Here is a 26,942-nt window from a genome sequence, read left to right on the forward strand (position 1 = left end):
GTATCGTATTGTATCAGTATCGGTATCGGATGTGGACATGTTCGGAGACAACCAACAACGTTCCGCAATGCCACAATGCAAGAACTTAATCAGTCTGCTTTTCAGTGGGTCTGGATGTGCACTGAGAAAAACTGTACGCAGAAGAAAAAGTTTGGGCTCAACATAAAGTGGGTCTTTCCTATTGAATGCTTAGAAAAATACGTTGATTATAAAATAAAAAGTAAATTATTTTCTACACTTCTTGGAGACTTATTATTTATATTGCCAACAAAATACATAATGTAAAGTTTTTGTGTTTAACTATTACACACATTTAAGCATAACGTTTAATTTAAAATTTTTGTATAATGTAAGTGATTTGTTTTAGTAGCTTAGCATACATTTCTCTCAGTGTATGCCTGGAATTGTCGAAGAGGGGTCAAGGAACCAGGTTGGGCTATAGGACATGCCGGCTACCATTTCCAGTTTCAGTTATTTCGGTTGTTGCCTTTGCGGTTGTTTATGCTGCTATTAAATTTAATTGAAATCAAAATTCGCCTTACGTTTATGAAGAGTTTATGCTGTGTGCGGTATGTGATGGGTTGGACTGGGGCCAAAAGGTTGAGGTAGGACAGGGTCCGAGTGAGCGGGTTCCGGTCCTGGGGTTAAGCTGCAGGCTGGGGTTAACTTTAACCGGAATCCGGTGCTCCGGTGCATGCTCAGGAAAAAATTAACGTCATAAAAGCTATTTCGAAACCAAGGGTTTAATATTATCAACACAAATTAGCAATAGTTTAAAAAAAGGTTAAAAACTAATTGATATTACGAAGAAAGCTAACTGCTTTAACAACTTTAATATGCACTTTTAGGCTAAAACATATAAGATAATCAAACAAGTTAAGAAATGTTTTAAATAAATCGTAAATAAAATTTGCCAAAAATAGCCCATTGAAGACCAAAACACAAACCGCTTCAGACTGATTGACAATTTTTTTTATTTAAATTCGAAATTCATTTTAATAATCATCCAAATCGGGAGCAGACTGCATCGCCTCAGTAGTAGAAACCAGAGGTGTAGTACCGAGGAATAGTGTATCCGTAGACAGGAGCCGGAACCACCACATGGTGGCTGCGGGCCACTGGGATTGGAACTTTGCTCAATAGTTGGTTGCGCACTCCCTCATCATCGACGCGTTTCAGGTGCAGAGATTTGGCCGCCGCCACTTCCACGGTATCGGCAACGGGATGAGGCGATTGGACATGTCCTACAGGAGATCCGGATACGGGTACGGAGTGCTGGTGATGCTCCACTGGATGATGTACCTCGGGCTGAGCACTGCGTCCACTCTCCACTGGAGTTGGGTGATGAATTTCAACGGGATGCTGGCCAACAGGATGTGAGACTACGGGATGTGTCACCACAACGGGATGCTCCACGGGATGTTCCACCGGATGCGACGCACTCCTGGGACCAATTCCCAGCGACTCCTGGGGAACTACTGCCTTTGGCAGATTGGTGGCTGCCACATGGAAACCATCGTTATCGGCCAAATAGTTAACGGTTTGGAGTTTTCCCTCCGCATCCACGTAGCTATAGGAACCCCTGGTGGTTCCGTCCAGCGTATGGGTCTCCTGCTTGCTGGACAGCGGTTCCGAGTAGCCAAAGGCGTATTGGCCAAACCGATCCTTGGCGATGTACTGCCGCTGGGTGGGCGTGAACACGGCGGTTCCCTCGGCGCTGTACGCATACGGATAGTAGAGGGCCAGTCCGTGGGCCAAACTCAGGCTGCCCAATAACAGAAGTGGATACTTCATGGCTCGACGATTAAGGATTCCTGCAGGTGAGTCTTGCTCGTAAGATCACTCGTGACTGTTGGTTCTGAGCCTAGCTCTGCATCCTTTTATACCCAGCAGGTTCTTGTGCGAGTTCTAGGTCTGGTTTTGGTCGAGGTTCTTGGCGATCAGCTCCCGCTGTCCCTGCCGATTTTACTATTCTTCAGCACTGTAAAAAATATATTTTAGGAATTTTACAAATACCCAAATTTATCATTTAATCAAACTATTAGTGTTGAAATTTAGCTTAGGATCAGTTTTGTAGCTTTATTATTTACTGCATGCTAAACAAATTAAAAAACACTTTCTTTTTATATATTTAAACTATAAACATTTAATAATTAAACAAAATCATGTTTTAAAATTATACAAATACGGATTCATCCTTATTATCTTTATTTAATTTTAAAATTATTGAAGCCCAAGATGTTTAAATTTTGTTTTAAGCTCTATGACAAAAAGTGAAGTTTTGACAGTATAATTTAACAGTATTGTTTAAATATTATTATTAATTTTTCTCCAAATGCATCCATCAGATGCACTTCAATGCAAACGAGGCGATCGCGATGTCTTGTCCACTTGTGTCGTTAACGGGCATTGCAGCTCCGCCTTTCACTCCCCCTTTTCGGGGGTCGCCTCCTCGTGAAGGCGGTGTCAATTTGGTTTAATTGTGGCCAAGGCTGGAGTGTGCTCAATCGAGGGAGGCAGAGGCATCTCCTCCTTCGCTGGAGGAGCAATCGCTGCCTGCCATCTGCATCTACATCTGCAGCCGAATCGAGGGCCTTGGCTGGGAGTACCATCAAGGCCAAAGACCGCATCCAGCCCAGCGTGTAATTGATATGCAATTGTTGTTGCTGCCGCTGAATTGTGGCATCTCAGCCTCTTTTTTTTTGGTCCGAACATTGCAACGGGGCCACAACAAACAAAACAACAACAACAAAAACCACAACTGTGGCAACAACCGGCGACGACAACAACGGCAACAACGGCATCTCAAGGTGAGTGAAGGCCAAGGGCCACATTTGGCCCCAACTTGGACACTGGAGTCCTCAGTTCCAGTGGCTGGTGCAATGGGGATTTCGGGGGTCTCACAATCCTCCAAATTTTTAGAAAAACCATGTGTTTCTTTTTTTTATGCAAAATCTTATTGAGACCTGAAATGCATATAAACTATTTTGTATCAAATTGCCAAAGGTGTTTATAATTTATATTTTTATAAGTTAAAAAGAACTAAAAGGGAGTTTTATAGTATGAGAATTTCTGTCTTTCAAATAAATATTTTATTTATGTATGGGCTTAACACAAATTATTGGCCATTAAAATAAATAACGATTCGAAGTACCTACATTTTTTATTGTGTTGTCCAAAAGTTGTTGCTTATAACACATTAATATATAAGGTATATATCCTGACTCGCAACCAAACAGAAGTACTAATATTTTGGCAATATATCTAAAAAAACTTAAATAAATATTTAAGAATTATAAAGTTTTAATAAAAAATTGTGTCCTTAAATAAAGCTTTAGAAGTATTTCAATTAGTTTGTAATATAACAAGTTGAAATCTTAAATCAGGGTCAGTCGTTCGCGGATTAATCAATTTATGTAGTAATCTATTTAAACGATGAAAAACCCCCTTAATAAATGGCTTAAGTCCGCTCCTGATGCCACTGCAGCTGCATTGGTACCTCCTGCTCCTCCTTCGCTGGGATTTTATTTTTAGCCGCGGCTTTATCGGATGCCGCTGATCTGTGGTGCTTAAACTTCGCTCCCGATTAGGAGAAGGAGCAGCTGCAAGAACCACATTGGCCTTGACGGACCCGGCTGATAAGTGCGTTTTAATGTTAGCCCCGTTGGCACTTAGTTTCAATCAAAGCCCAATTCTCGCCATTCCTGCCAGCCTTAATGATCTCGTTAGTTCTGGGGCTGGAATTGAAGTTGGATTGGGCAATCTGGTCTGGATTACCTGGTGGCATTCCTTGGGCCCCCTGGCGTGGGCTGTTCACTGATTTGTGAACCATCATCTGGTCTTTGGACTGCCTCTCACTTCGTGGCTAATTAGAGTTGTGTTAAAGATAGGCTAGGTGGCAAGACTCTTGTTTGTATTTAATGGAGGTGTCCGTTTTTTATGCCCTTGAAAGAGGACTAATTGAGAAGAGGACACTATTTATTTGTTTACTTTATTTAAATCACAAACCACAATGTTTATTTTAAATAATAACAATTTTTAAGTAGCGAGTTTTTACATAAGTTCCACAATTTTCTATAATTCAGAAAACTTTTCATATATGTTTTTATTTTATATAGAATCAAACTTTGGTAAGTGTAATTTAATAACTAGGCAATATTAAAAATTTGTTGTTTAATATATAATTAGCTTGAGACTTCATTAAAGTCACCTCAGGGTTTTCAAGCTTTTTTAGCCTGGTTATTTAGACTTATATGTATTTGCTTTGCATTTTGCTTTGCTTTTGGGCCAGGGCTATGACTTCATCATGTGGCCCGTGGTTTACGAAACTAACCAAATAATTCTGACAGTCAGTTCCCATAAATCAATGTCAAGCGTTGAGTTTCTTTTTTTCTCTTTCGTTTAAGGTTTGTTTTGGGTTTTGGGCCGGGGTTTGTTGTTTCAGTTTGTGTTTAATAATTTTATTGTGTGCGAAGCAATTTCCTTATGATTTCCTTTTGACTTTTACTTTTACCTGACTGCCCAAAATAGAAGAGTTCAGAGAACCCATTTGCCATAGAAGCCGGCCAACTATTCTTAATCGCTTGAAAACCTCATTTGCATACTTAGGCATGAGCTCACTGGTTAGCATGGCCCCTAGTCTTAGGCACACCCCCAAAACACTTTGAAAAAACCATTCCCATCAAAGCCCCCCCTCGTAATTCCAATTGTCTGGCACTTGTTGTGCGTGTTTTTGTCAAAAATTTCACGCATCGTTTTCTGCTTTGGCGGCGGACACATACAAATTGACTGTTTTACTAGCTCAGACTATATGGAAAACCCCTTCGCCCCCTTTTGCTATTCAAATTCAGGGAAAGCTTTAAGCTTTTTTGTGTCCAGAATCACACTCACAACAAACCAAATGTTTGAGTGAAACTTGTTGGCCTGATAAGACTTTGTGGCCCAACGTCACTTTTGTTATTCTGAGTTGTTTTTAGGTCTCGTTTGTTTCTTTTTTTTTTTACTTGATAAATGGCTTCGTCGTGTGGCTTTCGCTGTTAGTTTCGGTGTATAAAATTTTGTGAAATGAAGTCATCGCTAGGAAAAAAATTAGGGGTCAGTATAAAAGTGTATATAAAATTCAATCTTTTTCTTTATCTCAATCAGAAAGTTAAGAATTTATGTTTGCTCATAATTTGTTTTGCTCTCTTCCGTTTGATAAAATATTGTATAGGATGTTTAATGCCTTTAAGTTTTTGTTTCACTCAACGAAAGCTCACTCAAAACAAAAATATCACTCATACGCCGCTTGGGCCTTTGCTAGCCAGTGGCTGCGCATTTGTCCAAACAGTTGAGTTTCGACATCGCCAGCATTCGCGCGTTTGCCTTAAAGTAGTTGGAAAATATCTAAGGAGTAAAAACATACAGTTTTTTTTAGAAATTTATTCAACAGTTTTGGTACATTTTCTAAGCAAATGTAAGTTGGTGAAGTGCAAAGGAAAACTTTTTAAATTTAGTTGGGTTTATTCTTAAAAATGTCCTGAACCTTTAAGCAGCCTTCAGTCTTAGGCTTATATATCATTTAAAGAAAAGGCTTTATAACATTTCAAGAGCAGATTTTGACCCAGTTACCGCCAATCGCGTTCCCCTTTTCTATTGTTCCTGGGGCATCGTTGTTTTCAATTTCCGTTTGGAGGCCTTGTTTTAGGCGCAGTTTCCCTATTTCCGTGTGTGTATATATGCGTGTGTTTAAATCATCATCAGTCTGAAATTCCAGTACCCCGACCCCTGAAACCCCTTCTCCAAACTGGCGCTTGCGCGTTTCCCAGCTCCCAGTGATGTCATCTGGGCTAGTGGTGATGTAGGTATAAATTACATACATATATTATGCCCCGAGCATAAGTCCCCTAAGTCAATGATTTCTCTATTGCGTTGCGAGTTATATCTGAAATCGCCTTTGCTTCCTGTTTTGCTCCCCCTCCCCGCCAAAAAAAACACTTTAATTTATGCATTCAGTCCGAGGCGCTAATATTTCAGAATGTTTATATACAAACATGTATACTCATATCTGGTGCACTATTTCATGTTTCTTCTCCCCCAGTCATTCCATTTATAAATATACAACAAGATGACCCAAATATTCCTTTATTCATTTGCTCTGGGACAATACACTTGAGGTAGGTTGGGCTTATAATTACTCGGCCTCCTCTCCAGGAAGTCCATTCTTTTCTATACATGGCTATCTATAACCCATTCATGTTCCCATTCAAATTTTTGCCATAAATATTACCAATTAACTTTTACCATTTTGGTTGAAAAACTAATTAAAATGTTGGCAACGAATTCGCAATGCCTGACTGGAGCTGGATGAGAACTTGTTCGCCAGATCAGAAATACAGAGAAAGAAACCAAAACAGAGATGGCAAATCGAGAAGAAACGAATTATTTATGGTCTGGCAGTCAAAGCGGATTATTTCTGATTTAGACTATCCACGCTCCCCATCAGACTGCCTGATATTCTGCGGTCATGTTCGCGAGGGGCATGTTGACTTTGAGTTGTCAAAGACAATTTAAAATGGGTATATTAAATGTGTAGTATCCAAAATAGTTCAACACATCCTGTGTCGTAATAAGATTTGCCAAAGCTTTGGATTGGTTTGTCCGGTTTGAAGTGAGGTAATTTATTACATAATTTTTATTTATAGATGGAATATGGCTTCTTTATATATCAACTCAAATTAATTTTTTTTTTTGGTTAAGAACTTTGATGTATAATTTTACTGTCTAACAATCATAACGGATTTAGGTATTTTATTACTAATATAGTAATTTTTAGTACAACGATTGCTTTCCTTAAAGAAAATACTACTTTAAAAACTACTATATTCAGAGCATTCTTTAGTCGTTAAACTTTGATTTATTGCCATTGTAAAGCCCTTCTTGCATATTCCAACATCTTTTGTGGTGTAGTTTGTCAACTTTTCTTGTTCCCCGGTATTTATGGCTTCCAATTACAAGTAGGGGCGGAGTAAAGGGTTCCATTAGTCTTTCGCGGGGACGCGCTTGGTAATTTGTTTCGTCTTGAGCGGAGTTCAAGTTCAATGACCCAGGTCCAATAAGATGATTAATGACAGGGGCAACTTGTGTTGCATGCAATGCTCTCAATTATTCAGTCGGATTAAATAGATGAATTCGGTGGATTATCTAGGGAATATATGGGCTATGAAATTGCCTCACCCCAGAGCTAGTTTGAAGCTGATCCCAGAGCAGCGTAATCAAGAGCCGGCGTAATGAGGCGATGACATAAGCAGTGACGACTCGATTCACTCAGTATTCGATTGGGGGGTGGTATAGTATTTGACATGCTCGACGGGCTGCATCAAGGTCACGGCGATTGGGTGCATATATACCCCTTCCTTTTCGATTTGTTAACATCTGTCCAGGCACAAGCCACAGCCTCATATCTCACGGACAGAGGCCTCCAAACTGGTTGCAGTCCCATCTTATCGCCGCCTTAAATGGCTCCCCCAAACAGCTTCCAATTCTCCTGGGGCTCAGTCTTCCAACCTTAAGTGGTGCGTAATTAATGGCCCCGCCAATAAATGCTCACGTTTTATTTACTGTTTATGGAAGGATGAGGATTTGGTGCCTTTTTCAACTTCGTGTTGGGTAGCCTGTAAACAAGACGACAATTTATGCTACTAGCAATTTCAAAACTAAATTATCGTACAAATTTATGCCACGTTCGATGGCCAACAAATTAAGTGAGGTATTTTTTGGGAATGGGTAAGGGAAAATGAACAGTTTATCTTTAAATAAATAAATAAAGTAGATTTTTTGAAAAGTTATAAATATTTATTTTTAAATAATACCCTAGGGGCAACATTTGGGTTTCAGAACTGTTTAATTTCTGAAACTCATCTAAATGAGTGGTTTATGTTGCCTGCGGCTTTACCCTTAAGCAATGTTTTATAAACCAATCTTAACCTTTGGTAACTGTATGTTAAAGACTTATTATAATAGATCTCGCAAGCTACCGCTAAGTTCTGACCCCTTTTAGAGAAGCCTAGGTGAGTCAAACCTGTTGACTATTTATTTTTGTTTATTTGGGCTTTGCAAAAAGACGATAATTGACTTCGTTGGGTGATGGGGAAACCAAACAGATGACGCCATTTCAGTATTGGATCACTTCCACTTTTCCACCTCTCAAAAAACATCTGAGAGAGCTTTGGTCTAGCTTTGGGTGGGTATGGCTTTGTTATTGTCCAGTATAAACTGTATTATCATGTTGATAGGAAAGTGAGTAAAATACAGATAAGTTTCTCGTAAAGATACGAATGGGAATTGAAGCTCGTTAGTTGACGAAGACAGACAAGACCCACCGCAATGCTGATTAGTGTTGTAGCTCACAGGTGAGAAAATGCGTAGGTGGTTTCCTAACCAGATTACGCAGTTAGGAAAAAGTTGCGTGATAGCAGAAACCACAACAAAGTGGGGAAATGAAAAACTGGCTAGGGATAAATATAAACTTTTTATGACCCTAATTCCATCGAAGAAGGAGGTATTTCGGCATGAGATTAAACTTATTTAAGCCATAATGGTTTATAATCTCTGTCTGTGTGTACATTAAAGAATTTAATAAACTTATTAAATTAAATTGCAGATCCAGCATGTCCGAGGCAGCAGCAGCAAATGGCAGCCCTTCCCCAGCTCCAACTCCCGAGGCTCCGGCGGCCGAGTTGGCCCAATTGGCTCTGGAGGATGAGCCCAAGGCTAGCTTCTCGGATCAGTTCAAGGCCTTCTCCAAGTTCGGGGACTCCAAGTCCGACGGCAAGCTGATCACGCTCTCGCAGAGCGACAAGTGGATGAAGCAGGCCAAGGTCATCGACAAGAAGATCACCACCACCGACACGGGCATCCACTTCAAGAAGTTCAAGGCCATGAAGATCTCACTCGGCGACTACAACAAATTCCTGGAGGATTTGGCCAAGACGAAAAAGGTGGAGCTGTCGGAGATCAAGCAGAAGTTGGCCGGATGTGGAGCTCCAGGAGTGGTTTCCGTTTCGGTGAGTTTTGTTTAATGCCTTAAGTGCAAAAAGATTGGCAATGATCAATTTAATATGAATGATACCTTGCAAAAGTTATCTCCTAAATATTTATAGATTTAACCAGCTGAATATCTGTTTGATTTCTTAATTAAAAATTATTCAAAGTTCTTGATGTTTGTAAAGCCATTATAACATCAAAATTTAACATAGTTTTATATGCTTATAAAATAAATCAAGACGAACCGAAAAATAACAATTTCGAATTAAAATTTGTTGTTTAAATATAAATTTTAGTACATCACACAAATTGTAATCAAGCTCTTACTGATTTTAGTAAAAACTTTTGCTAAGTCGTCATATCATAAATATTATTCTGTGTATATGAATGATTTAATGTAATTTGGGTTAACTTTTTTTTTAGGCTGGAAAGGCGGCAGCTGCCGTGGATCGATTGACGGACACAAGCAAGTACACCGGTTCCCACAAGGAACGCTTCGATGCCTCCGGAAAGGGCAAGGGAATCGCCGGCAGGCGCAATTTGGTCGATGGATCTGGTTATGTGAGTGGCTATCAGCACAAGGACACCTACGACAATGCCAACAAATAAGGGAATCACCAATTTTAAACCGCCCATTCTCTCTAAAAAATGTCTTTCTAACTTTTGTGTTTCCTTAGTTAATGTCTCTCATTTCGTTTGGTAGCTGCAGTAATTTATCTTTGTGTACATAATCTAAGTTTGTGATAATTTAAGTGCTTACAAATAAATTGATATATTTTGATTATGTTTTTGAGTTCTTTAATTATGGTTTCCTTACGTTTTCCCTCGATACGTACAACTCTGAAGTGGCCCAAAAAAGTTCAAAAAGCAAATCCCAATCAAATTTATATATCTTTCATGGTATTTGAATCCATGTTTGCTAGTCTTAAGATACGAGATAAACTTTTAATATTGAAATTTGTGAAAGAAATTTAATTATCATATATGGAAACCAAAGATATACGACATACATATACATACGTGGATATGTTTTGTTCTCATAAGAGTTTTGCTTAATAAATACACTTAAAAATGTCCATATTGATTTTTTATTTGTATTGTGGTTTTAACGGTTAATGGTTTATATTTTTTAAGAATTTATAGAAATAGAAAACCACTCTTGATTAGGAAATTTCTGAGTAGAAAATAAAAACTATAAGAAAAGATTTGACCCAAAAAAAAAAGTTTTAGTTATTTTAAAGTGCCTAGGTTCTATGCCATTGATTATTAAGAATATCTTATTGGAAGATGGTTATTAAGAGATCATTGTATTATCTCTGTAATGACATTATCAATGTTACAAAGCTGACATCGCAAAAACCAGAGCAGTGTGAAGCAGACTGAACGCTAGAGCGACCAGATAGTGATGGAAATCGATATGGCGGCTTGAGTTTGCATAATCCTAACCCAGAGCAGGTGGAAAACTAGCTATTGATTGCAGTCGAGCCAAAGTCACTCAAATATATATCATATATCCCTTGGAAAATAGCTATAAAAGCGGTGATCAGTGCTAAGCCAAGTCAGCAGTTCAGTTGAAGAGCTCTGAGCTTGATGAAATCGCAAGGAATACACCCGACTACTACAAGTATCAGCCAGCCCAAGATGTCCTTTCGCGGCAAGAATGCAGTGGTGACCGGCGGAGCTGGAGGCATTGGTCTGCAGGTGTCCAAACAGCTCCTGGCCGCCGGAGCAGCGGTGGGTTAATCACTCTGCTCTATGTATAGTCTTTCCTTAAAACTTTGTCTCCCAGAAGGTGGCCATCATCGATCTGCAGGACAACTTGGAGGAATTTGTAAAACTACGGGCGGCTCATCCCACGCAGAGCGTCATGATCGTCAAGATGGATGTGGCCAATAAGAAGGGTGTGGAGGCCACCTACGAGGAGATAGCCAAGACCTTCGGCAACATCGATATTGTGGTCAATGTGGCTGGCATTTTTAATGACAAGGATGTGCAGAGGACTCTGCTGGTGAATCTGGGTGGCATCATCAATTCCACGCTGAGTGCTTTGCCCTACATGGGCAAGGATAACGGCGGCAAGGGTGGCATTGTGGTCAACATGAGCTCGGTGGTGGGTCTGGATCCGATGTTCATCATTCCCGTTTATGGAGCCACTAAGGCGGGCATCATCAACTTCACCCGTTGCTTGGCGGTAACTGCTTAGATCTCTCTCATATTCCTCTTTACAATTTTGTTTTCTTTTCCATCCAGAACGAAAAGTACTATCAGCGATCAGGCATTAAATTTGTGACTGTCTGTCCTGGAGCAACGATGACGGATATGTTCACCAACTTCACGGAGAAGATCATCTTCCCGGAGACCAGTGACGAGACCTACAGGATCCTGGACAGATTGAACAAGCAGAGTGCCGCTGATGTCTCTCGCTGCATTCTGAATGTGCTGGAGAAGGATAAGAACGGAGCTGTCTATGTCATCGAAGGCAAGCGAGTCTTTCCTTTGGAGATGAAGGCCCAGTGGACGGGCAAGGAGCAGGCACTCTAAGCGGGGCTAAACTCTTTATATGCTAAAGCAGCACACTATAAACATCTGAACAAATTATGGAAATTAGTTATTTAATAAACAAACAAAGCACACTGAATAGTTCTTTTGTGATTAGTCCTCGCGCCAGCTGACTAGCACTTCGTCCGTGCGGAAACGCTGGGTCACAAAGGCTTCCTCCAGGGGCATCCTGGTGCCCGAGCGAAACATCTCCGCCCCGGCATGGGCTATCATCAAGCCGTTGTCTATGCAGTAACGTTCATCCGTGGCGAAGAGTTTTCCATTGCGCTCCTCGCACATAATACGCATCATCTCCTGGAGTCGCTCATTGCAGCCCACGCCTCCTACTATGAGGACCTGGAAATTTAGTGGGTTAGCTAAGGGTATTAATACAGAAAGGGGTTATAGTCCACCTCATTGGAGCCACAGTGGGCCATGGCGCGCTCTGTGATCTCCACTAGCATGGCAAAGATGGTCTCCTGCAGCGAATAGCAAAGATCCGCTTGGCTGTAGTCAGTGACCTCCGCCTCTTGCGGCTTCTTCCTCTTGTTCTGCCTTTTGCCAGGTTCAGCCAGATCCTCAATATAGGACAGAATCCCCGAGAAGCTCACATCCATGCCTTTGACCACATAGGGCAGTTTAATATACCGATTGCTAAGCTTGGCCAGCTGCTCGATGTTGTAGCCCGGACTGGGATCGTTGGACAGTTTGATGATGCGGGCGAATCGATCCAGGCAATTGCCCACCGCGATGTCGATGGTTTCGCCAAAGATGCGATATCGCTTATTGGAGTAGGCAATCACCTGGGTATTTCCACCGCTCACATAGAGCACTATGGGATTCTGGGCCCCGGTGATCAGGCGACCCATCTCGATGTGTCCGATGCAGTGGTTCACGCCCAGCAGAGGAATGTCCCACAAAAGGGACAACGTGCGGGCCACGATTGCGCCCACCAGCAGCGGAGGAGCCATTCCTGGTCCTTTTGTGTAGCAAATGACATCCAAGTTGGAGGGTTCTAGCTGTGCCTCCTTTAAGCTGGCCTTGACCAAGCCCAGAATGGCTTCTCTGTGATGTTTGGCCGTCTCCTTGGGCAGGAAACCTGTTGCATATAATATCATGATGAAATCTCTGTAAAATGCCGGTTGGTTAGAATCCCCATATACCTTCTCCCGGTGGCGTTATATAAGTTCTCCGCACATTGGCCAGCACTTCACCATCTTTGATTATACCAATGCCTATTTTATTGGCACTGCCTTCAATGCCCAAAGCGCAAACCATGTTTGAAATCTAATAAAAATATAACAATTGCAATGTAAACAAACACCAGTGTGGCCCTTTTTTGTGTTTGTGGATTTTGGCAGCGGTATAGTACGTTCACACTGCAGTGGCAGGGTAGTCAACTCTTAAAATTAAACAGCTGCTTTGCAAATAGCAAACTTTGTTGTATAGCTAAAAATACGCGAATTTCATTGTCAAATTTGAATAAATGATAAAATAATTAAAACAAATAATGGAATCAGCGCAGGCACCAACGCCGGCTGAGGTGCAGAGTCCGGATATAATGGAAAATGGGGATTCTGGCCGTGATTTAAACCACATCGAAGAGAAATCAAGTGAAGACGTGGAACTGAAAGCTGATTTTATTGACCAGCAGCTGGAAGAAAGCAATGTGAAAAGTGACCAGGATGGGACCACAATGGAGGAGGAGCTCAAGGCAGCCGTCCTGGAACAAGTGCCATTGGATGAAGGAGAGCTGACTTTGCGATTCAAGGATCTTCAGGCACAGGAAAAGGAGGAGGACGAACTGCAGACGAATCCTTCGAAGCTCCCGCAGAACGATATTCTGTGCCATGTCCACTGTTTGGCCCAGTTGGAGGAGCAGCGTCGCAACTACGAGCAGCAGCTGGACCAGCTGCGCACCTCCAACAACCAGAAGGATAACATGATCACCCTCATCCAGCGAGAGAACGCCATCCTCGGCAAGGAAAAGCAGGCCTGCCGCAAGGAAATGAACATGGCCAACAAGGAAAAGGAGGCCACCGTCATCAAGTTTGCCATGAAGGAGAAGCTGCTCATCGATGCCAAGAAGGAAAAGGAGGCGGTGGAGAAGCAACTGGCCGAGGCCAAAAAGGAGGTCAAGAATGTGACCGCCAGATTCCAGGCTGTAAACGAGGAGAAGTCCCGCATGACGTACATCATCGATGAAAAGGTGGGTGGTAAAGTTGAACTATAGATGAATAACCTCTTATCACAACCATTTTATCTTGGTGTTATCAGAGCAACGAAGTCAGGAAGTATCAGCGGGAATTCGAAAAGTACAAAATTGAAATGGGTCACTTAGAGTCCAAGCTAAAGTATCACATAAACAAACTGAACATCGAAACAGAGGCCAAGGCGGTATGGATTGATTATCCAAGTACTATAGTTTATCCTCATTTATTAAACTTTATTCCCATTTAAGGTTGTTGAACGCAAACTGGAAGAGGAAAAGAATGCACCCAATAAGCTGGAGGAGAAGGCAAATGGTAAGTTATTTTTCATTAAAAACTGTTTACAAATGACTCACCTATTCTTATTCTTACCTACAGAGAAGCTTAAAATGGAATTCGAAGCCAACACAATACTCTTGAAACACGAGATCACCAGCAAGACTGAGGCTCTGGATAAAATCACCAAAGAGCAGCAAAGACTAAGCGATGCCAACAAGGAACTGCAGCAACAGCTTCAAGAGATTAACTCAGCGGTAAAGTCAAGTTATGGTATCTATAGATTGTTTCTAATTACTTTGTATTCTTTGCATTACAGCATAACCAACTCACCCAGGAATTCGATCGCTTAAGGGAGCTGCACAACTCCGTGGAGGCTTCCTACAGCGATGAGCTGCTTAACTCTGCTAAACTCAGGGGACAACTAGACGAACTTCAGCTTTTACGTACTCAGAACACCTTGTAAGTTTTGTTTTTAGAATAATTAATCCTAACCAAAACTGCCAAATTTCCTAAATGCAAATTTCCGTTTCCAAAACTTAAGTTCCCTTAGGTATTTCTTTATCGATTTGCAAATAAAAATGTATAATTTTGACTATTTTAGAAACGAAGAAAAGTTGGCGGATCAACAAAAGCGAATCCAACAACTGGAGGCTTTGGTCCAAGAAAACGATTTGGATATGGAGCAACTCAAAGTGAAGAAACAGGAGCTACTTACCATTAACAAGGAAATGAGTGAGCTAATTGTGCGACTGCAGAATGACATTTGTTTGGCTGAAGCCAAGGTAAGTAAAAATAAAAAGGGAATAAAAAAAAAGAAAAAAAGTATACATGCCCCGGGTGAGGCTCGAACTCACGACCTTAAGATTATGAGACTTACGCGCTGCCAACTGCGCCACCGAGGCTATGAATATCCAAAGATTCTAACCAGCTCCTATTAACGTAGATACCGAAAGCAACCTAATTCAGACGAAGGATCTAATAACTTAATATGTTTCTTTGCAGGCCCAAGGTTTAGATGCCGAGAACAAGTTACTCAAACAAGAGAAACTGGGCTACGACTCCAAATATAATCAACTGGAGCATCAACTTAATTTGGAGGCGACGGAGAAGAGCGAGGAGCGTCTTCTGTTGGCCAAGCATTTATCCGAAAAGACCAAGCTGTACGAGCTGACCAAGCAAAAGCTGGAAGATGTCCAGGGGGACTATGAAGCCATCCAGCACAAGCATGCCACAGTGGTTAAGGAACTTCACAGGGAGCTGAACAAGTATAAGAGGGGAATTACAGATTCCAAGGTGCCCATCAGTTACTGTAGCAATTGCCAGCAGGCGATCAATGGTTACCCAACGGAGAATCCCCAGCAACGCAGTCATAGTCGCTCCAGTAGCCACGGTAGCCTGCACAGCGGCAGCCGGCGGGCCAGCGAGTCCTCCGAATCGGAAACGGTGGCCAGCAGTGCCACCACAGTTCAACAGCCGCCGCCGCAGCAGGATCTCCAAGCAGTTCCGTCCAAAAAAGTCCTCGTCGAGCGGATATTGCGTCTGCAGCAGGCCACTGCCCGCCAAACGGAACGCATCGAGTTCCTGGAGAACCACACGGCCGCTCTGGTGGCCGAGGTGCAGAAGAAGTCCAAGGTGGTACAGCACTACATGCTCAGGGATCAGACTGCCGGCGCATTGACCACGTCGCGCAGCGATCAGAACAAAAGCGAGCTGGTCAAGTATGGGAATGGGATTATGGCGGCCATCTATGGAGGATCCTCGAAGGCGAGCGGCGAGAGCAAGGCCATGTCTTTGGAGCTCTCCCTGGAGATCAACAAGAAGCTGCAAGCTGTGCTGGAGGACACGCTGCTGAAGAATATCACGCTGAAAGAGAACCTCGATGTGCTGGGCCTCGAAGTGGACAATCTCACCCGGAAGTTGCGATCCCTGGAGGTCAACGGGAAGTAATGCCAGTCTTCTTAAACACTGTATTCCATTCCAGAGTCTAACCCGTGTAAAGATAGTGTACAAATTGTATGAGCTTTAGTTTAAGTGTATAATATATGTGTATTTAATATTTTAACAATGTCCCAGACTTATAATAATCCTTCGTAAAGCTTGGCGCTCACGGGTTTGGGCTGTCCCACACCCAGTTCGAAGTTTATGGTTGGTTTCTCACCATCCTTGGCTAATCTGGCCAGTTTATTGTGTGTTAGTTTGTAGTGCACCTTCATCTGTGGATTGGGATTGCCCGTCTCCTCTGAGACCAGCTCGCGGAGCAGAGGTGGCAGGTCAATCTTGGTGGGCAGCACCACTGGCTGCACCTTGTTGTTGTTGTTCAGGTACTTGGCCTCCTCACTTTGGGGCACCAGTTCGTAGTCCGCCTTGTAGCTGGTGCTGTAGATCTCCACGGGCTTGGGCTGGGTTACTCCGCGCCAGGTCTTCTCCACGGTGACTCGAACTTTGCGGATTTCGCCGGGCTGTTCATCCACGGACTGCACCTTCAGAATCCGCATGTAGCAGGGCTCCGGATATCGCTGGAACATGTTACGTATGAGGAGGCGACCCACTCCCCAGTTGGGCAGATCCGAGACCAGCTCCCACAACGTGTTGCCGCGGAAGTCCGTGGTCCGGCCAAAGTACTTGATCACCTTTTGGGCCATTTTATCGTGATATTTAACTAGTTTTAATTGAAATTTTGGTAAAAGTTAAAAAACCGTCAGTTTGCCATTCACTGGAATGGTCGAACAGCTGTGCCGGCGCATTTAGCAGCGCTGTTGATAGCTAACAGAGTGCTGTTAACTTAACAGTGTTAACAGGGAAAAGTTTTTAGGCTGGAAATGCTGCGCGCCAAAGAAATTAAAGTTTGAGGAAATGTGCATAAAAATATATTATTTTTGTGTAGAACGCTAATCAATAGTAAGAGTAATAGTAGAAATATTTAATAATTCATAATTATAGAAATATGTGATCCATTTCAATTTGCTGACAACTCACAGCCACGTAAGTCTGACTTGAATGCATTTATTTTATGTACATAAATAAAATTTGTAATTAATCTTAATAGTAAATCCAGTTTCGACTACTTTTAATACAATATGCTGTGGGATTGGGAATCCCTCACTGATAAGGTGTTCTGACATGTTCGCTTAGCTCCTCGCCGCCAGCCGTGTGGCCAACTCCGCTGGGGGTCAGGTGCTCGTCATAGGAGGATTCATCCTCCCCGCCAAAATCCTGACCTTCGTGTCCGTGGGCCGAGGGATTGGTGCTTTCGTGCAATTCAATTGTGGCATGCTGAGCAGCCTTGGAAGCATTCACCTGGGCTGCAGCCGCTGAATTGGCCGCCTTCAGAGCGGACTCCTTGGTGGCGGCATAGTCCACTCGTGCCTGGTGCAACTGCTCCTCCACCTGCTCCAATCGATTCTTGGACTGCCCGACCATCTGGGACTGGGAGGCCAGTTGATTGTTCACCTCCGTGGAGGTCTGCTCCGCCTGTTCAGCCACGGATTTGGCATTATTCACGGCCGCTGTGAGCACGGAGATGTGATGGTGGGCCGCTTGAGCCGTCTGCTGGGCCAGTCTGGAGGAGATCTTGGCCGCCTTCAGTTGCTCCAGTTCGCGGGAGAGCGATCGCTGGGCCTCGGCCGCCTGCTGCTCCAATTCCTGGAGCACCACTTGCTTTCCCACCAGCGCCGCTTGAGCTGTGGCCGCCGCCTGGGAAGCGGCTTGAGCCAGGGTATTCTGGGCTATATAAGCCGCCTGCTTGGCAGCCGCATGTTGGTTGGTCACCGCACTGTGTGCCTGATCCGCCGATCCCTGGGCAATAGATCGCAGGCCACTGCCAATGCTATAGCCACCGGTTCCCTTGCTCGACGAAGTCGAGCCTCCACCTCCTCCTCCGGATGGATTGTAGTAGGTTTTAGTGGTATGTTGTGGCTTTTCCGGCTCGGGAGGATCCACTGCTGGATGATGGGGCTCAAAGTATCCAACTTGGTGAATTGGTGGCGGCTGCTGTGGCCTATAGTGATAGCCATTCCTCTTGTGCAGGCGGCCCATCACCTGGGCCAAAAGGACCACTAAAATGATATTTTATAGTAAGTTGTGGATTGAAGAAACCATTTTTAATATTAAGATTTAATATATATATATTTCACCTTCACAAGGATTATTATGATCGTAAAATTTAAAGATCAAAATTATTCACTAATCAAAATTTTTTTTGTTCTTCACAGCTTTCAATTTTCAAGTTTTTGAAAATATAGTTTTTAGAAGACTTATTCACTGTACCCACATTTTTGCATTATATTTATATATCTTTGAGTTTGATATCATAAAGAAATGTAATACAAAAGGATAATTTCAATGAAAAGTCCTGTAAATTGCTTTTCAATTCCTTTGGCAAAATATTTTTTAATTTTGGAAATAATATGTACACGTATTTTGTATTATATATCTTATTTTTTTTGCACAATTTCGATGCACTCCTTTTCGAAAAGGGTATTTCCCGGCTTACCCAAAACTAGCTGGCCGAGCAGAAACCGTAATCCTTTGCCGTACATCTCGCTATCGCTGCTGGAACTGCATTGAACTTCAATTTCTATGGAAGTACCCCATTTATAAGTCTCAGAGACGCCAGCCGAGCATAAAGTTTTTCAAGTTGCGGAAAGTCGGTTGCGGTTTTTAAATTTAACTGATGATGGGCATGTTATGATTTTCATACTCCAAAACTATTTGAATATCTCTGCCCACTATATGGAGCCAAGTCCACACACATTGCACCTTCACACCCATTTCTTTGCATCCCATTGAGGAAGCTAGGCGACCACTTTTGGGTCCAAGATTCGGTGTCGGTGGCGTCTTTTAATGCTTCGCTGGCACGCTTGCTTTTAACCAAACGGACAGTGTAAAGCGGTCGGCCCCTCCGGTTTGTTAATGTCTAAAATTTAATTTGCATTTTATGTGCAGCACTACTTTGTAATTGAACTTTAATTGGCGCTTTTGGCGGACTTCATAGTGCAACGATGCAGAGAAAGCCACTTTTGGGGATTACGTTATCAGGCAGATTAACTAGCTAACGAAATTCGGCAATTTACGAACAGGGGAAGTCTGGGTAAATCAAAATTCAAATATAATTTAAATTGAAAAATTATATAAAATAATAAAAAATGTGAAGTACACTGCTGCAGTCACCATTATTACATAGTTTCATAAGCACATAATAAAAAAGCATAATAAAGAGAAAACTTTAAATATAATAAAAGACATTCCAAAGAATTTTAATCTTTGTAAAAACGTCTTAAGTTCAATAAAATATTAAGATTTCTAATTTCTAAGGTGGGTTGCAAACCAAGTTCCTATAAAGATTGTGTGGTTGCACCAACTACAGCTCCTTTAATCTACATTAAACTACCAAATATTCCAATTAATTCTTTAATTAAATATCTTAAATTCTTACCAATTCCGACATTTTATTAAAACTTAAACTTAAACCTAAATCCCGCAAAGAATCAAAGAACATCGAACCACAATGGTCATTTCAACTTTTCTCCCCTTTCTCTGCCCAAAGATAAAACTCTTTCTGTTTTTTTTTATATAAATTATTTTTTATTTAAATACATAATTATAAATTTATTACAAATATATAAATAAATTAATTATGACAAACACTATTTTACAGGACAAAATCGGAACTCAGATGTACAGGATACAAGATACAAGTTACAATTAATATCAACAAGTGGTGCGCGACGGCTGTGCGTCTTCAATTAAGTAACAATTGTGGGCCGCTAATGAGTGGGTCAACAAGTGAAGCGAAGCGAAGTGAATGCGCCCGTGGGCGCATAATATAGTATATAACAAAACATGACAGGTAATCGAAGAGACATTCGTAATAAATAGGAGTGACGGCGCTGATAAATACGATGACGAATGCGACAATTGAGACGATTCGAGAGTTTGCAAAAGTTTGTAGAGTGATGGCTTCGGTCAGTAGTGGAAAACGAATTCGTCGGAGGAGGTGGTGTCATCATCTGGTAGTGATGACGATGCATTCGCATGGTAGGCGGTCACCTGCTCCTTCTCCTTTTCATCATGCTGCTCCGTTAATCATTGATAGCTCTGGGTGATCTGTTGGATCCAGGGCAGATAGGCAGAGACCTTCACGTAGACTCCGGGAACATTCACCTGGCCGCATCCAATGCCCCAGGAGACGACACCCACGACGTGCATGGCGCCATTACGGTCGCAAACCAAAGGACCACCGCCATCGCCCTTGCAGGCATCCTTGCCCTCCTCTCCGCCGGCGCACACAAATCCGGGATTCAGCTTGTAGTTGTAGCCCAGACGGGTGTTCCTCAGCTGCGACTCGCACTGCTGGTGCGACAGAATGGGCACATCCACCTCCTTCAGGATGTTCTGGTACTTTCCGTGCTCGCCAAAGGCATCCTTGCCCCATCCGGTGGTCCAGCAGCGGGCTCCGGTGAAGTCGGAATACTTGTCGGGCAGACAGGCGGGACTGATGTGGGGATTCTTGGTGAAGTCAACGGGCTGATCCAGTTTCAGGACGGCCAGATCGTTGTCCAGGGTGCCGGCATAGTACTCGGGATGGATGTGCACGGAGACCACATCGCGTTCAATGTAGGGGAAGAACTCCACATCGTGGTTCACATCCCATTCGCCCAGACGCACACGAAGATCGAAGCCATTTTGACTGGTTGGGAAAAGGTCAAAGGTTAATCCACTGACTCTATATGGTTTTTGCGACTCTGGCACTTACGATTTAATGCAATGGGCAGCGGAGATGATGTGCTGGGCATCGATGAGGGTGCCACCGCAGGCGTAGATCGACTCCTTGGGGTCCTTCTTCAGGATGGCCACATGCCAGGGATACTCGCCGAACTCACTGTCGCCGTCCACGTACACGGGGTTCTTGATGCGACCGGTGATTCCGGCGGCGTTCCTCACTCCACAACGGCCGAACTGCTGGGGAGGAGCCTGGGGGCGAAGGGGACGACGGCAGCAGACCTCGTTGATGCGGCAGGTCTTCTCCACGGGTCGGTTGCCATAGTAAGCGCGCTGAAAAATATCAAGAAAAGGTCACAAATTAGCTAAATGTCTGGGAAATGATAGTAACTAATCTAATGTCTATATTCACATTACAAGTCTTGCCTTTGTTGCCTAGCTTCAACACACTAACTGTTTAATATTTTTTTAATATATTTAAACCAAATGAAATCAATGCAACTGTTATAGAAGTAAGATTTTTACGATCCCCAGTGTGGAATCAATGTATATTAAATATATTTTGTGGGGACCTTTTTAACTTAGTACTTTTATATAATTTTAGCTTTTATACGTTATGCTTTTAAAGAGATTTGTTGCTTGTCTATTTAAAATAAATAAATATAAATATATTTTTTAAAAATATATTTCAATTAAGTACTTTTATATTGCATTAGCATTTAAAAAAGTTTATAATTTTATAAGGATGTGTTGTTTATGCATTTGTTGGAAAACTAAAATCAGGAATTATAAGTTTTTATATTGTCTTGGCATGATTCAATTACTCATGGAATTTTAAAAACTCTAAGCCTTGATCAACACATGGTTACCTGCTCCTCAGGAGCTGCTCCCGCCCACACACCATCCTCAACGCTGCGACGCCTGCGATCCCTGGGAAAAGTGATCTGATCACTGCCGGCTGATCCACCTGGAGCCGGAGTGGGAATGTTGTAGAGAGGTCCGAGGGTCAACTGCTTGCCACGACGCCCGGAATTTGATGAAAACGAGGACGTTTCACCACTGCTCACGTTGGCACTTCGTTCCACATGCTGCGAGTATTCGCCAAAGCCACCAAAATCGTGACTGGAGCCAGGATAGATGGAGCTGAAGGAGCTCTCATAGGGAGTCGATTCGTGGTGGTGATGATACTGGGCAGGTGCAGACGGGCCACTGTGGTACTCAAAGATCGGAGTACTTGGCACCATTTCCACACTGAAGTGGGGACCAGGTCCAGATCCTCCAAAGTAGTGGGGATGCGAGTGGTGGTCGTGGTGACCATGGTGATCATAATCGTGATGATCGTAATGCTCATAGCCACTGTAGTGATCGTGATGGTGATAGTGAGTGCTATACGCTTCAGTGGGTTTCCGCTTGAAGAAATCCCCCACTTTCTGGATGAGATTGGCATTTGGGGTGACATGCAGATTGACCAGTGGCTTCACCACCTTCTCGCCATATTCCGTTTTGGCCACCTGCACCGAGACCAGAGGATTCACATTCACCAGGCCGAGATTCAGGCCATTCGGACCCACTGAACCGAAGTAGGGATTCTGAGCGGGCACATGATCGCCCAGGATGTTCGAGGGATAGCCACCATATCCCCCAGTGGGATAGGGCAGACCAAAGCTCACCCCATAGGTGGGCAGCACCTTCCGCTGGATCAGCTCGATGGCCTGGAGGGCGGGCAATGCCAGTGGAGATCCTCCGAGCGGCGACTGTCTCTATTTTTGTTGGAGGGTGGAAAACATAAGAACGCTAAAGGTGGACTTCCATTTCCGGTTGCCGGATGCAGGTGGCATGTTTCAGGTTGCAGGCGTGCGATCACAAAGGTCGTGCTTTTGGTTAGCTTAGTTCTGGTTTAGTTCTGGGATTAGTGACTGGTCTAATCGGAACCGATTTGCACTCTGCCATTTTAGTTGAGCTTGGAGCGTTGAACGATGGGTGCAGTTGTCAGGTTGATTGGTTGGCTGATTGATTTATTGGTTGATTGGATGTGTGTGTGTGGGTGTGTGGGGGGAGGAGGAGGAGCTTGGCTAGAACTCACGATTAGTGGTCCATGCGAACCATGTGTGATTTGGCATTAGTCGGGCACTACCTAAACTATTAGATTTATGGTCTTCCATCAACTTACCCCTTGAGCATCGAGCGAGAGATCGCTGGCTTCCTCATCCTTCTGGTCACCATCAGCCTGGCGACGCGTGCGCTTCTTGTCATCCTTGTCCGACTTCTCCTCAGCCTTCTTTCCCTCGGCAGGAGTGGTGGCATTGGTGGCCAGAGGATCGTCACTCAGAGCCTCAATGTCCTTGCCCAGGTTGCGGGGATCGATGGGCAGAATGAGGTCCTCCTTGCGACCAATGCGATCGGCTGCCGGGCACTGGGAGATGGGCACACACTGGCAGTCCACAATCTGCTGGCGGGAGGTGTCATATCCGCTCTGGTACTGTCCTTGTCCTAGTCCCTGTCCCTGTCCCTGGTAGCCACCCGAGATGCCATTGTACTGGTTGGAAGCTCCACCGTGCAGCTCCTTCTTGTAGTAATCGGGATTCTGGCTGTGATAGCTGGAGCTGGGCGAACCACTGAATCCTCCAGAGGCGCTTTGGCCAAAACTTCCCAAGCCGGAGTTGGGCTTGTACAGATCTCCAGTGGGTTTCTGGTTCAGGCCAAAGCCGCTCTGCGAAAGGAGTCCACCCTGAGAGGCGCCATTGAAGCCAGCATTGAAGGCATTCGACTGGGAGTAGCTGGATCCGGAGGAAGACTGAACCGAGGGTGTGTAGGTGGCCGACGACTGGGCCAGGGCACTGAAGTCCGTGTTGATGGTCTGGCCGGCTCCAATGGGAATGGGCACACTGGGCACCTTGGCTCCCTCGCCACCCTCCACGTGGTGGTAGTGATGGTGCACATGCTGCTGCAGGGCATCGATGGGTGCTCCCACCACCACTTTCGTGCTGGAGGAAGTGGCCGACGAGGAGGAAGCCGAAGACTGCTGCGAGTAGAAGCCATTGGGAGCAGAGCTGGCTCCCTGGATACCTCCCTCGGGATTCTCAAAGTTGTACGGGGGAACTCCGTTCGAGGCACCAGTGAACACGGGTCCGGCACCCAGAGAAGGGCCTCCGGTGTAGATGGGTCCTGGTGGCTTGCTGTCGTAGATCAGAGCACCGGGTGGTGGCTTCGTATAGGTGATGCCATCGGAAGAGCCATCAATAGCGGATGGTGGCGGGTGTTCCAGGTAGCCACCAGGACCAGTTGGCCTATAGGGTCCAGACATTGGCTTGTAGGGTCCCTCGTAGCCAACCTTGCGGGGAGGTCCAAACGAGTTCACCGAGCTGGGCGGAGGTCCAAAGGAGTTCAGGGAGCTGGGCGGAGGTCCGTAAGATCCCATTGGCGGACGGCCGTTGAAGTAACTTGGTGGTGGCATGGGCTTGGCGGGACCATAGGGACCACCACTGAAACCAGACGGTGGCGGAGGACCTTGGGCGTAGATCGTCGAGTAGAAGGGACGCTTCTCCTCCACATCACAGCTCATCAGTCCCAGACCGCACAGCTTGTCACGGATAAGATTGCGGGCCTGCATATCGTTTCCCTGCTGCAGAGCCTGGTCGATATTTCCATCGGCATAGACGGCATCGTACTCCCCGAGATTGCGACCCTCCCGGCGGGAGTTGATCAGCTGATCAATAACCTCATCGATCTGGGTGGTGGTGCTGTTGCTCTGGATGGGTTCGTGCACCAGGTAGCGTCCCTGAATGTCAGCTTGGTCGGCGGGCTTGGTATCCACAGATCGGCGACTGGGCATGGCACTCTCCATGGGCGCCCACTCATTGCCCCAGCTGGACTCCTCGGCCAGGGAGGCGGTGGCCAGCAGCACGACTGCCAACAGGCTAGCTCTTATTCTCATTCTGGAGATCTGTAAAGGTAAGAAACCATTTATAAATTTAAGGAACATATTCTGAAAGGATTGCCTATAATTTATTACATTTTAAATTAAGGACCTAAGATTGTCATAACTTTTTCAACTAACTAATAATTAAAATGATTTTTATTTTGACATTATTTCTTTTATAATAAGGACCTAAGCTTGTCATAATTCTGCCTACTCACATATCTAAAATTAATTGTTTCTATATAATAATCACCATTAATATTTTGTATAATCGATTGACAAACTATTATACTTGATGATTGGCTTGCTTTTTTGTTTTGAGAGGAAGAGGTTTAGTCATGATTGGTTATGACATAACTGCTAAGCTTGACACCATTACCCCAAAGTCATTGTGCCAGTTTACATTTCTCCACCTATCCACCTATCTCTCCAGCCATCTTTGGCTTAACCAATCCGTAACGAAACCGAATCCAAAACCAAATCCGAAGCCGAAACCGGTTCACATCACGAAATCTTCACCGTGACTCAGACACTCGTATAAGACTTTTACTTTCGTTGGAGGTCGCAGACCGTCGCACTTAATTGCTTGATTTTGGACGTTACTTTTGCCCGAAATGCGAGGCAGAGACGAGGGAACAGCAGCCGCTACCTGTAATTTATGAGGTAATTTTCCTCCAGATTTAGCAAGCAAGCCTACGTATGCAATCCGTTTAAATGCGACCATCGCTCAAGTTGATCTCTTTGCCCTGACAGTCGCTTTCCGCTTCGTGTATCTTTTTTTTTTTTAAATTCACTTTTCTTTTCAGCCTTTTTTTATGGTCTTTTGCATTGCAGTTATGTCACCGGCTCAGAGCGAGGGCGGATTTTGTAAAAGATCGGCTACACTTCGAAAAAAATTGGGGGTAAGCAAATTGAAACTGGAGTGCTCAGAGCTGAATTTAATTGGGGTTTGTTAAAATGCTTATAATAAATAGTTGTTCAGAAATCATATAAGATTAATAAAACGTTTAATTGATTTAAGATTTAATTTTAAGACAGCAATTTGGATTACCTGTTATTTATTTAAGTTACCAAGCTTAAATAGGTAAATAAATATTTTCCTAAATAGTAAGACTTCTAAAAATTTAAATTCTGCAAAAATTAAATCGATAAATTCATTTAGTCTAACAACTGATACCTTTTCTGCTTAATGATAATTTAATACCTAGCTCCAATAATAAGTTTCTATTAATTTCAACACTTTTCACCATTTTTTTAAAGTGCGTCAATAATATATTTCCCAGTTATGTAAATGGATTTTTGAATGGCGCGCTGGGGTAGCTCTTAAAGCCCAGCCTTTTGGGCGGAAGTTGTGTGCAGCGTTGCATTGCAAATTACCGGCAAACTCTTTTGCTTGGATTTTCTTTGGCGAGATGCGATGCTAAATGTGCGATCGGTGGGGTTGGGAAACTTTTAGGTTTTTCCTTTGTGTTCGCAGTGAAAGTTTCACTTTTTCTATTGGCTTAATAACGGTTGGTAGGTAGGCTTTTGACCAATAGTTGTTATTATACATATATTACAAGCATTATTTTATCTGCTGGAGACTCACAATTAAACGCAACTAATTTTAATTAGCTTGCGTTTGGTTCACTTGAGTTCACTTTGGTAATTCGCATCACTTCACTCACCTTTTTTATGTCAAGTTTAATAATCCAACTGGGTAATAATCGCTGTTGTTTTCTTTTTTGATAATCCTTATGCAATTTATGGAGTCTGTTATCCTTTCACTTCACTCACTTTCTGCACCGATTGCGCTTTTCGTTGGTCTGCAGATCGTACACTGATTTCGCTTTCGTTGGTCGCGCACATTTTATACAAAAGCTGCGCATGCGCAACGTCGACGCCAAGCTCCAACGTTGCGCTGTCTCTTTCTGGGGGTCTCGCATCTCTGTCCCACCTTCGGGCCGCCTAAGTTTGCGAATCGGGAGCCCAAAACAAAAGGCACAAAAGCGGCAACGGCGTCAATGTTTGGCAACCTCTCTTTCTTACTGTTAGCGTTGACTTTTTTGTGGGTAATCATTTTTCGTCTGGGTTTTTTCTCAAATCCCCAGTTCTGTTAAACTACTGGAGGTCACTAAACGAGGGTCTAGGCGGAAATATCACTTGGATAGCTTCATTATCAGCGCCAAAACCCCAAAACTATCACTTTGAATCATTAAAACCTTTATTTCTCCTTAAAAAAATTTAGAGACTATGTTAAACATCCAAATTAG

General features: G+C 43.5%; 8 protein-coding genes and 1 non-coding gene across 12 annotated transcripts; 3 read left to right on the top strand and 6 right to left on the bottom strand.

Annotated features, from left to right (window-relative positions):
* Positions 1–1,032: 1,032 nt before the first annotated feature.
* Positions 1,033–1,823, bottom strand: LOC108145808 (pupal cuticle protein Edg-84A). The gene has a single exon (XM_017271398.2). The coding sequence runs from the start codon at positions 1,792–1,794 to the stop codon at positions 1,033–1,035; it is 762 nt and encodes a 253-aa protein (XP_017126887.1). The 5' UTR covers positions 1,795–1,823.
* A 3,496-nt stretch (positions 1,824–5,319) lies between these two features.
* Positions 5,320–9,808, top strand: LOC108146466 (tubulin polymerization-promoting protein homolog). 2 transcript variants are annotated; one of them, XM_017272481.2, is made up of 3 exons: positions 5,320–5,455; positions 8,642–9,044; positions 9,448–9,808. In XM_017272481.2, the coding sequence occupies exons 2-3, from the start codon at positions 8,649–8,651 to the stop codon at positions 9,631–9,633; spliced, it is 582 nt and encodes a 193-aa protein (XP_017127970.1). In that variant the 5' UTR covers positions 5,320–5,455; positions 8,642–8,648; the 3' UTR covers positions 9,634–9,808. The 2 variants fall into 2 exon arrangements, with proteins under 2 accessions (XP_017127970.1, XP_017127969.2); XM_017272480.2 differs by lacking the exon at positions 5,320–5,455 and adding an exon at positions 8,373–8,390.
* Positions 9,809–10,575: 767 nt separating this feature from the next.
* LOC108146472 (fat body protein 2) lies at positions 10,576–11,662 on the top strand. Of its 2 annotated transcripts, none has more exons than XM_017272491.1 (3): positions 10,576–10,758; positions 10,817–11,215; positions 11,275–11,662. In XM_017272491.1, the coding sequence occupies exons 1-3, from the start codon at positions 10,615–10,617 to the stop codon at positions 11,563–11,565; spliced, it is 834 nt and encodes a 277-aa protein (XP_017127980.1). In that variant the 5' UTR covers positions 10,576–10,614; the 3' UTR covers positions 11,566–11,662. The 2 variants fall into 2 exon arrangements, with proteins under 2 accessions (XP_017127980.1, XP_017127979.1); XM_017272490.1 differs by having other exon boundaries at positions 10,577–10,758; positions 10,814–11,215.
* LOC108146471 (probable tRNA N6-adenosine threonylcarbamoyltransferase) lies at positions 11,620–12,891 on the bottom strand. Its single transcript, XM_017272489.1, has 3 exons — positions 12,726–12,891; positions 11,976–12,661; positions 11,620–11,919 (listed from the first exon to the last, which is right to left on the bottom strand). The coding sequence occupies exons 1-3, from the start codon at positions 12,838–12,840 to the stop codon at positions 11,677–11,679; spliced, it is 1,044 nt and encodes a 347-aa protein (XP_017127978.1). The 5' UTR covers positions 12,841–12,891; the 3' UTR covers positions 11,620–11,676.
* Positions 12,892–12,965: 74 nt separating this feature from the next.
* On the top strand, positions 12,966–16,113 carry LOC108146414 (coiled-coil domain-containing protein 186). Its single transcript, XM_017272417.2, has 7 exons — positions 12,966–13,771; positions 13,840–13,959; positions 14,024–14,087; positions 14,151–14,305; positions 14,368–14,510; positions 14,653–14,833; positions 15,054–16,113. The coding sequence occupies exons 1-7, from the start codon at positions 13,073–13,075 to the stop codon at positions 15,996–15,998; spliced, it is 2,307 nt and encodes a 768-aa protein (XP_017127906.1). The 5' UTR covers positions 12,966–13,072; the 3' UTR covers positions 15,999–16,113.
* Positions 14,881–14,953, bottom strand: Trnam-cau. Its single transcript has one exon. It is a non-coding gene; the product is annotated as a tRNA-Met (tRNA).
* On the bottom strand, positions 16,073–16,778 carry LOC108146415. Its single transcript, XM_017272418.2, has one exon. The coding sequence runs from the start codon at positions 16,691–16,693 to the stop codon at positions 16,127–16,129; it is 567 nt and encodes a 188-aa protein (XP_017127907.1). The 5' UTR covers positions 16,694–16,778; the 3' UTR covers positions 16,073–16,126.
* A 256-nt stretch (positions 16,779–17,034) lies between these two features.
* LOC108145758 (uncharacterized protein CG45076) lies at positions 17,035–18,607 on the bottom strand. The gene is made up of 2 exons (XM_017271325.1): positions 18,544–18,607; positions 17,035–18,106 (listed from the first exon to the last, which is right to left on the bottom strand). Exons 1-2 carry the CDS (start codon positions 18,587–18,589, stop codon positions 17,151–17,153), a joined length of 1,002 nt encoding a protein of 333 aa, XP_017126814.1. The 5' UTR covers positions 18,590–18,607; the 3' UTR covers positions 17,035–17,150.
* Positions 18,608–19,695: 1,088 nt separating this feature from the next.
* LOC108146399 lies at positions 19,696–26,498 on the bottom strand. Of its 2 annotated transcripts, XM_017272399.2 has the most exons (5): positions 26,358–26,498; positions 22,942–24,714; positions 21,641–22,531; positions 20,806–21,104; positions 19,696–20,739 (listed from the first exon to the last, which is right to left on the bottom strand). In XM_017272399.2, the coding sequence occupies exons 2-5, from the start codon at positions 24,703–24,705 to the stop codon at positions 20,136–20,138; spliced, it is 3,558 nt and encodes a 1,185-aa protein (XP_017127888.1). In that variant the 5' UTR covers positions 24,706–24,714; positions 26,358–26,498; the 3' UTR covers positions 19,696–20,135. The 2 variants fall into 2 exon arrangements, with proteins under 2 accessions (XP_017127888.1, XP_017127887.1); XM_017272398.2 differs by lacking the exon at positions 21,641–22,531 and having other exon boundaries at positions 19,702–20,739.
* Positions 26,499–26,942: the final 444 nt, after the last annotated feature.

The sequence above is a fragment of the Drosophila elegans genome, unplaced genomic scaffold, assembly GCF_018152505.1.
Source record: "Drosophila elegans isolate 14027-0461.03 unplaced genomic scaffold, ASM1815250v1 contig_208, whole genome shotgun sequence".
NCBI lineage: Eukaryota > Metazoa > Arthropoda > Insecta > Diptera > Drosophilidae > Drosophila > Drosophila elegans.

What these genes read in the sequence shown, in the direction of transcription:
- LOC108146472 (XM_017272490.1), top strand. Translation starts at nt 10,615, where the DNA reads ATGAAATCGCAAGGAATACACCCGACTACTACAAGTATCAGCCAGCCC. An exon ending in TCCTGGCCGCCGGAGCAGCG is followed by an intron (nt 10,759 to 10,813) that starts GTGGGTTAATCA and finishes TTTGTCTCCCAG; the next exon opens with AAGGTGGCCATCATCGATCT. An exon ending in ACTTCACCCGTTGCTTGGCG is followed by an intron (nt 11,216 to 11,274) that starts GTAACTGCTTAG and finishes TTTTCCATCCAG; the next exon opens with AACGAAAAGTACTATCAGCG.
- LOC108146414 (XM_017272417.2), top strand. Translation starts at nt 13,073, where the DNA reads ATGGAATCAGCGCAGGCACCAACGCCGGCTGAGGTGCAGAGTCCGGAT. An exon ending in GCTGGAGGAGAAGGCAAATG is followed by an intron (nt 14,088 to 14,150) that starts GTAAGTTATTTT and finishes TCTTACCTACAG; the next exon opens with AGAAGCTTAAAATGGAATTC. An exon ending in TTACGTACTCAGAACACCTT is followed by an intron (nt 14,511 to 14,652) that starts GTAAGTTTTGTT and finishes TGACTATTTTAG; the next exon opens with AAACGAAGAAAAGTTGGCGG.
- LOC108145758 (XM_017271325.1), bottom strand. Translation starts at nt 18,589, where the DNA reads ATGTACGGCAAAGGATTACGGTTTCTGCTCGGCCAGCTAGTTTTGG. An exon ending in GCTCGGCCAGCTAGTTTTGG is followed by an intron (nt 18,107 to 18,543) that starts GTAAGCCGGGAA and finishes ATATCATTTTAG; the next exon opens with TGGTCCTTTTGGCCCAGGTG.
- LOC108146399 (XM_017272399.2), bottom strand. Translation starts at nt 24,705, where the DNA reads ATGAGAATAAGAGCTAGCCTGTTGGCAGTCGTGCTGCTGGCCACCGCC. An exon ending in GAGCAGCTCCTGAGGAGCAG is followed by an intron (nt 21,105 to 21,640) that starts GTAACCATGTGT and finishes GATATTTTTCAG; the next exon opens with CGCGCTTACTATGGCAACCG. An exon ending in GCTGCCCATTGCATTAAATC is followed by an intron (nt 20,740 to 20,805) that starts GTAAGTGCCAGA and finishes TTTCCCAACCAG; the next exon opens with TCAAAATGGCTTCGATCTTC.
- LOC108146415 (XM_017272418.2), bottom strand. Translation starts at nt 16,693, where the DNA reads ATGGCCCAAAAGGTGATCAAGTACTTTGGCCGGACCACGGACTTCCGC.
- LOC108146471 (XM_017272489.1), bottom strand. Translation starts at nt 12,840, where the DNA reads ATGGTTTGCGCTTTGGGCATTGAAGGCAGTGCCAATAAAATAGGCATT. An exon ending in TATAACGCCACCGGGAGAAG is followed by an intron (nt 12,662 to 12,725) that starts GTATATGGGGAT and finishes TATATGCAACAG; the next exon opens with GTTTCCTGCCCAAGGAGACG. An exon ending in CCCACTGTGGCTCCAATGAG is followed by an intron (nt 11,920 to 11,975) that starts GTGGACTATAAC and finishes CTAAATTTCCAG; the next exon opens with GTCCTCATAGTAGGAGGCGT.
- LOC108146466 (XM_017272481.2), top strand. Translation starts at nt 8,649, where the DNA reads ATGTCCGAGGCAGCAGCAGCAAATGGCAGCCCTTCCCCAGCTCCAACT. An exon ending in CAGGAGTGGTTTCCGTTTCG is followed by an intron (nt 9,045 to 9,447) that starts GTGAGTTTTGTT and finishes CTTTTTTTTTAG; the next exon opens with GCTGGAAAGGCGGCAGCTGC.
- LOC108145808 (XM_017271398.2), bottom strand. Translation starts at nt 1,794, where the DNA reads ATGAAGTATCCACTTCTGTTATTGGGCAGCCTGAGTTTGGCCCACGGA.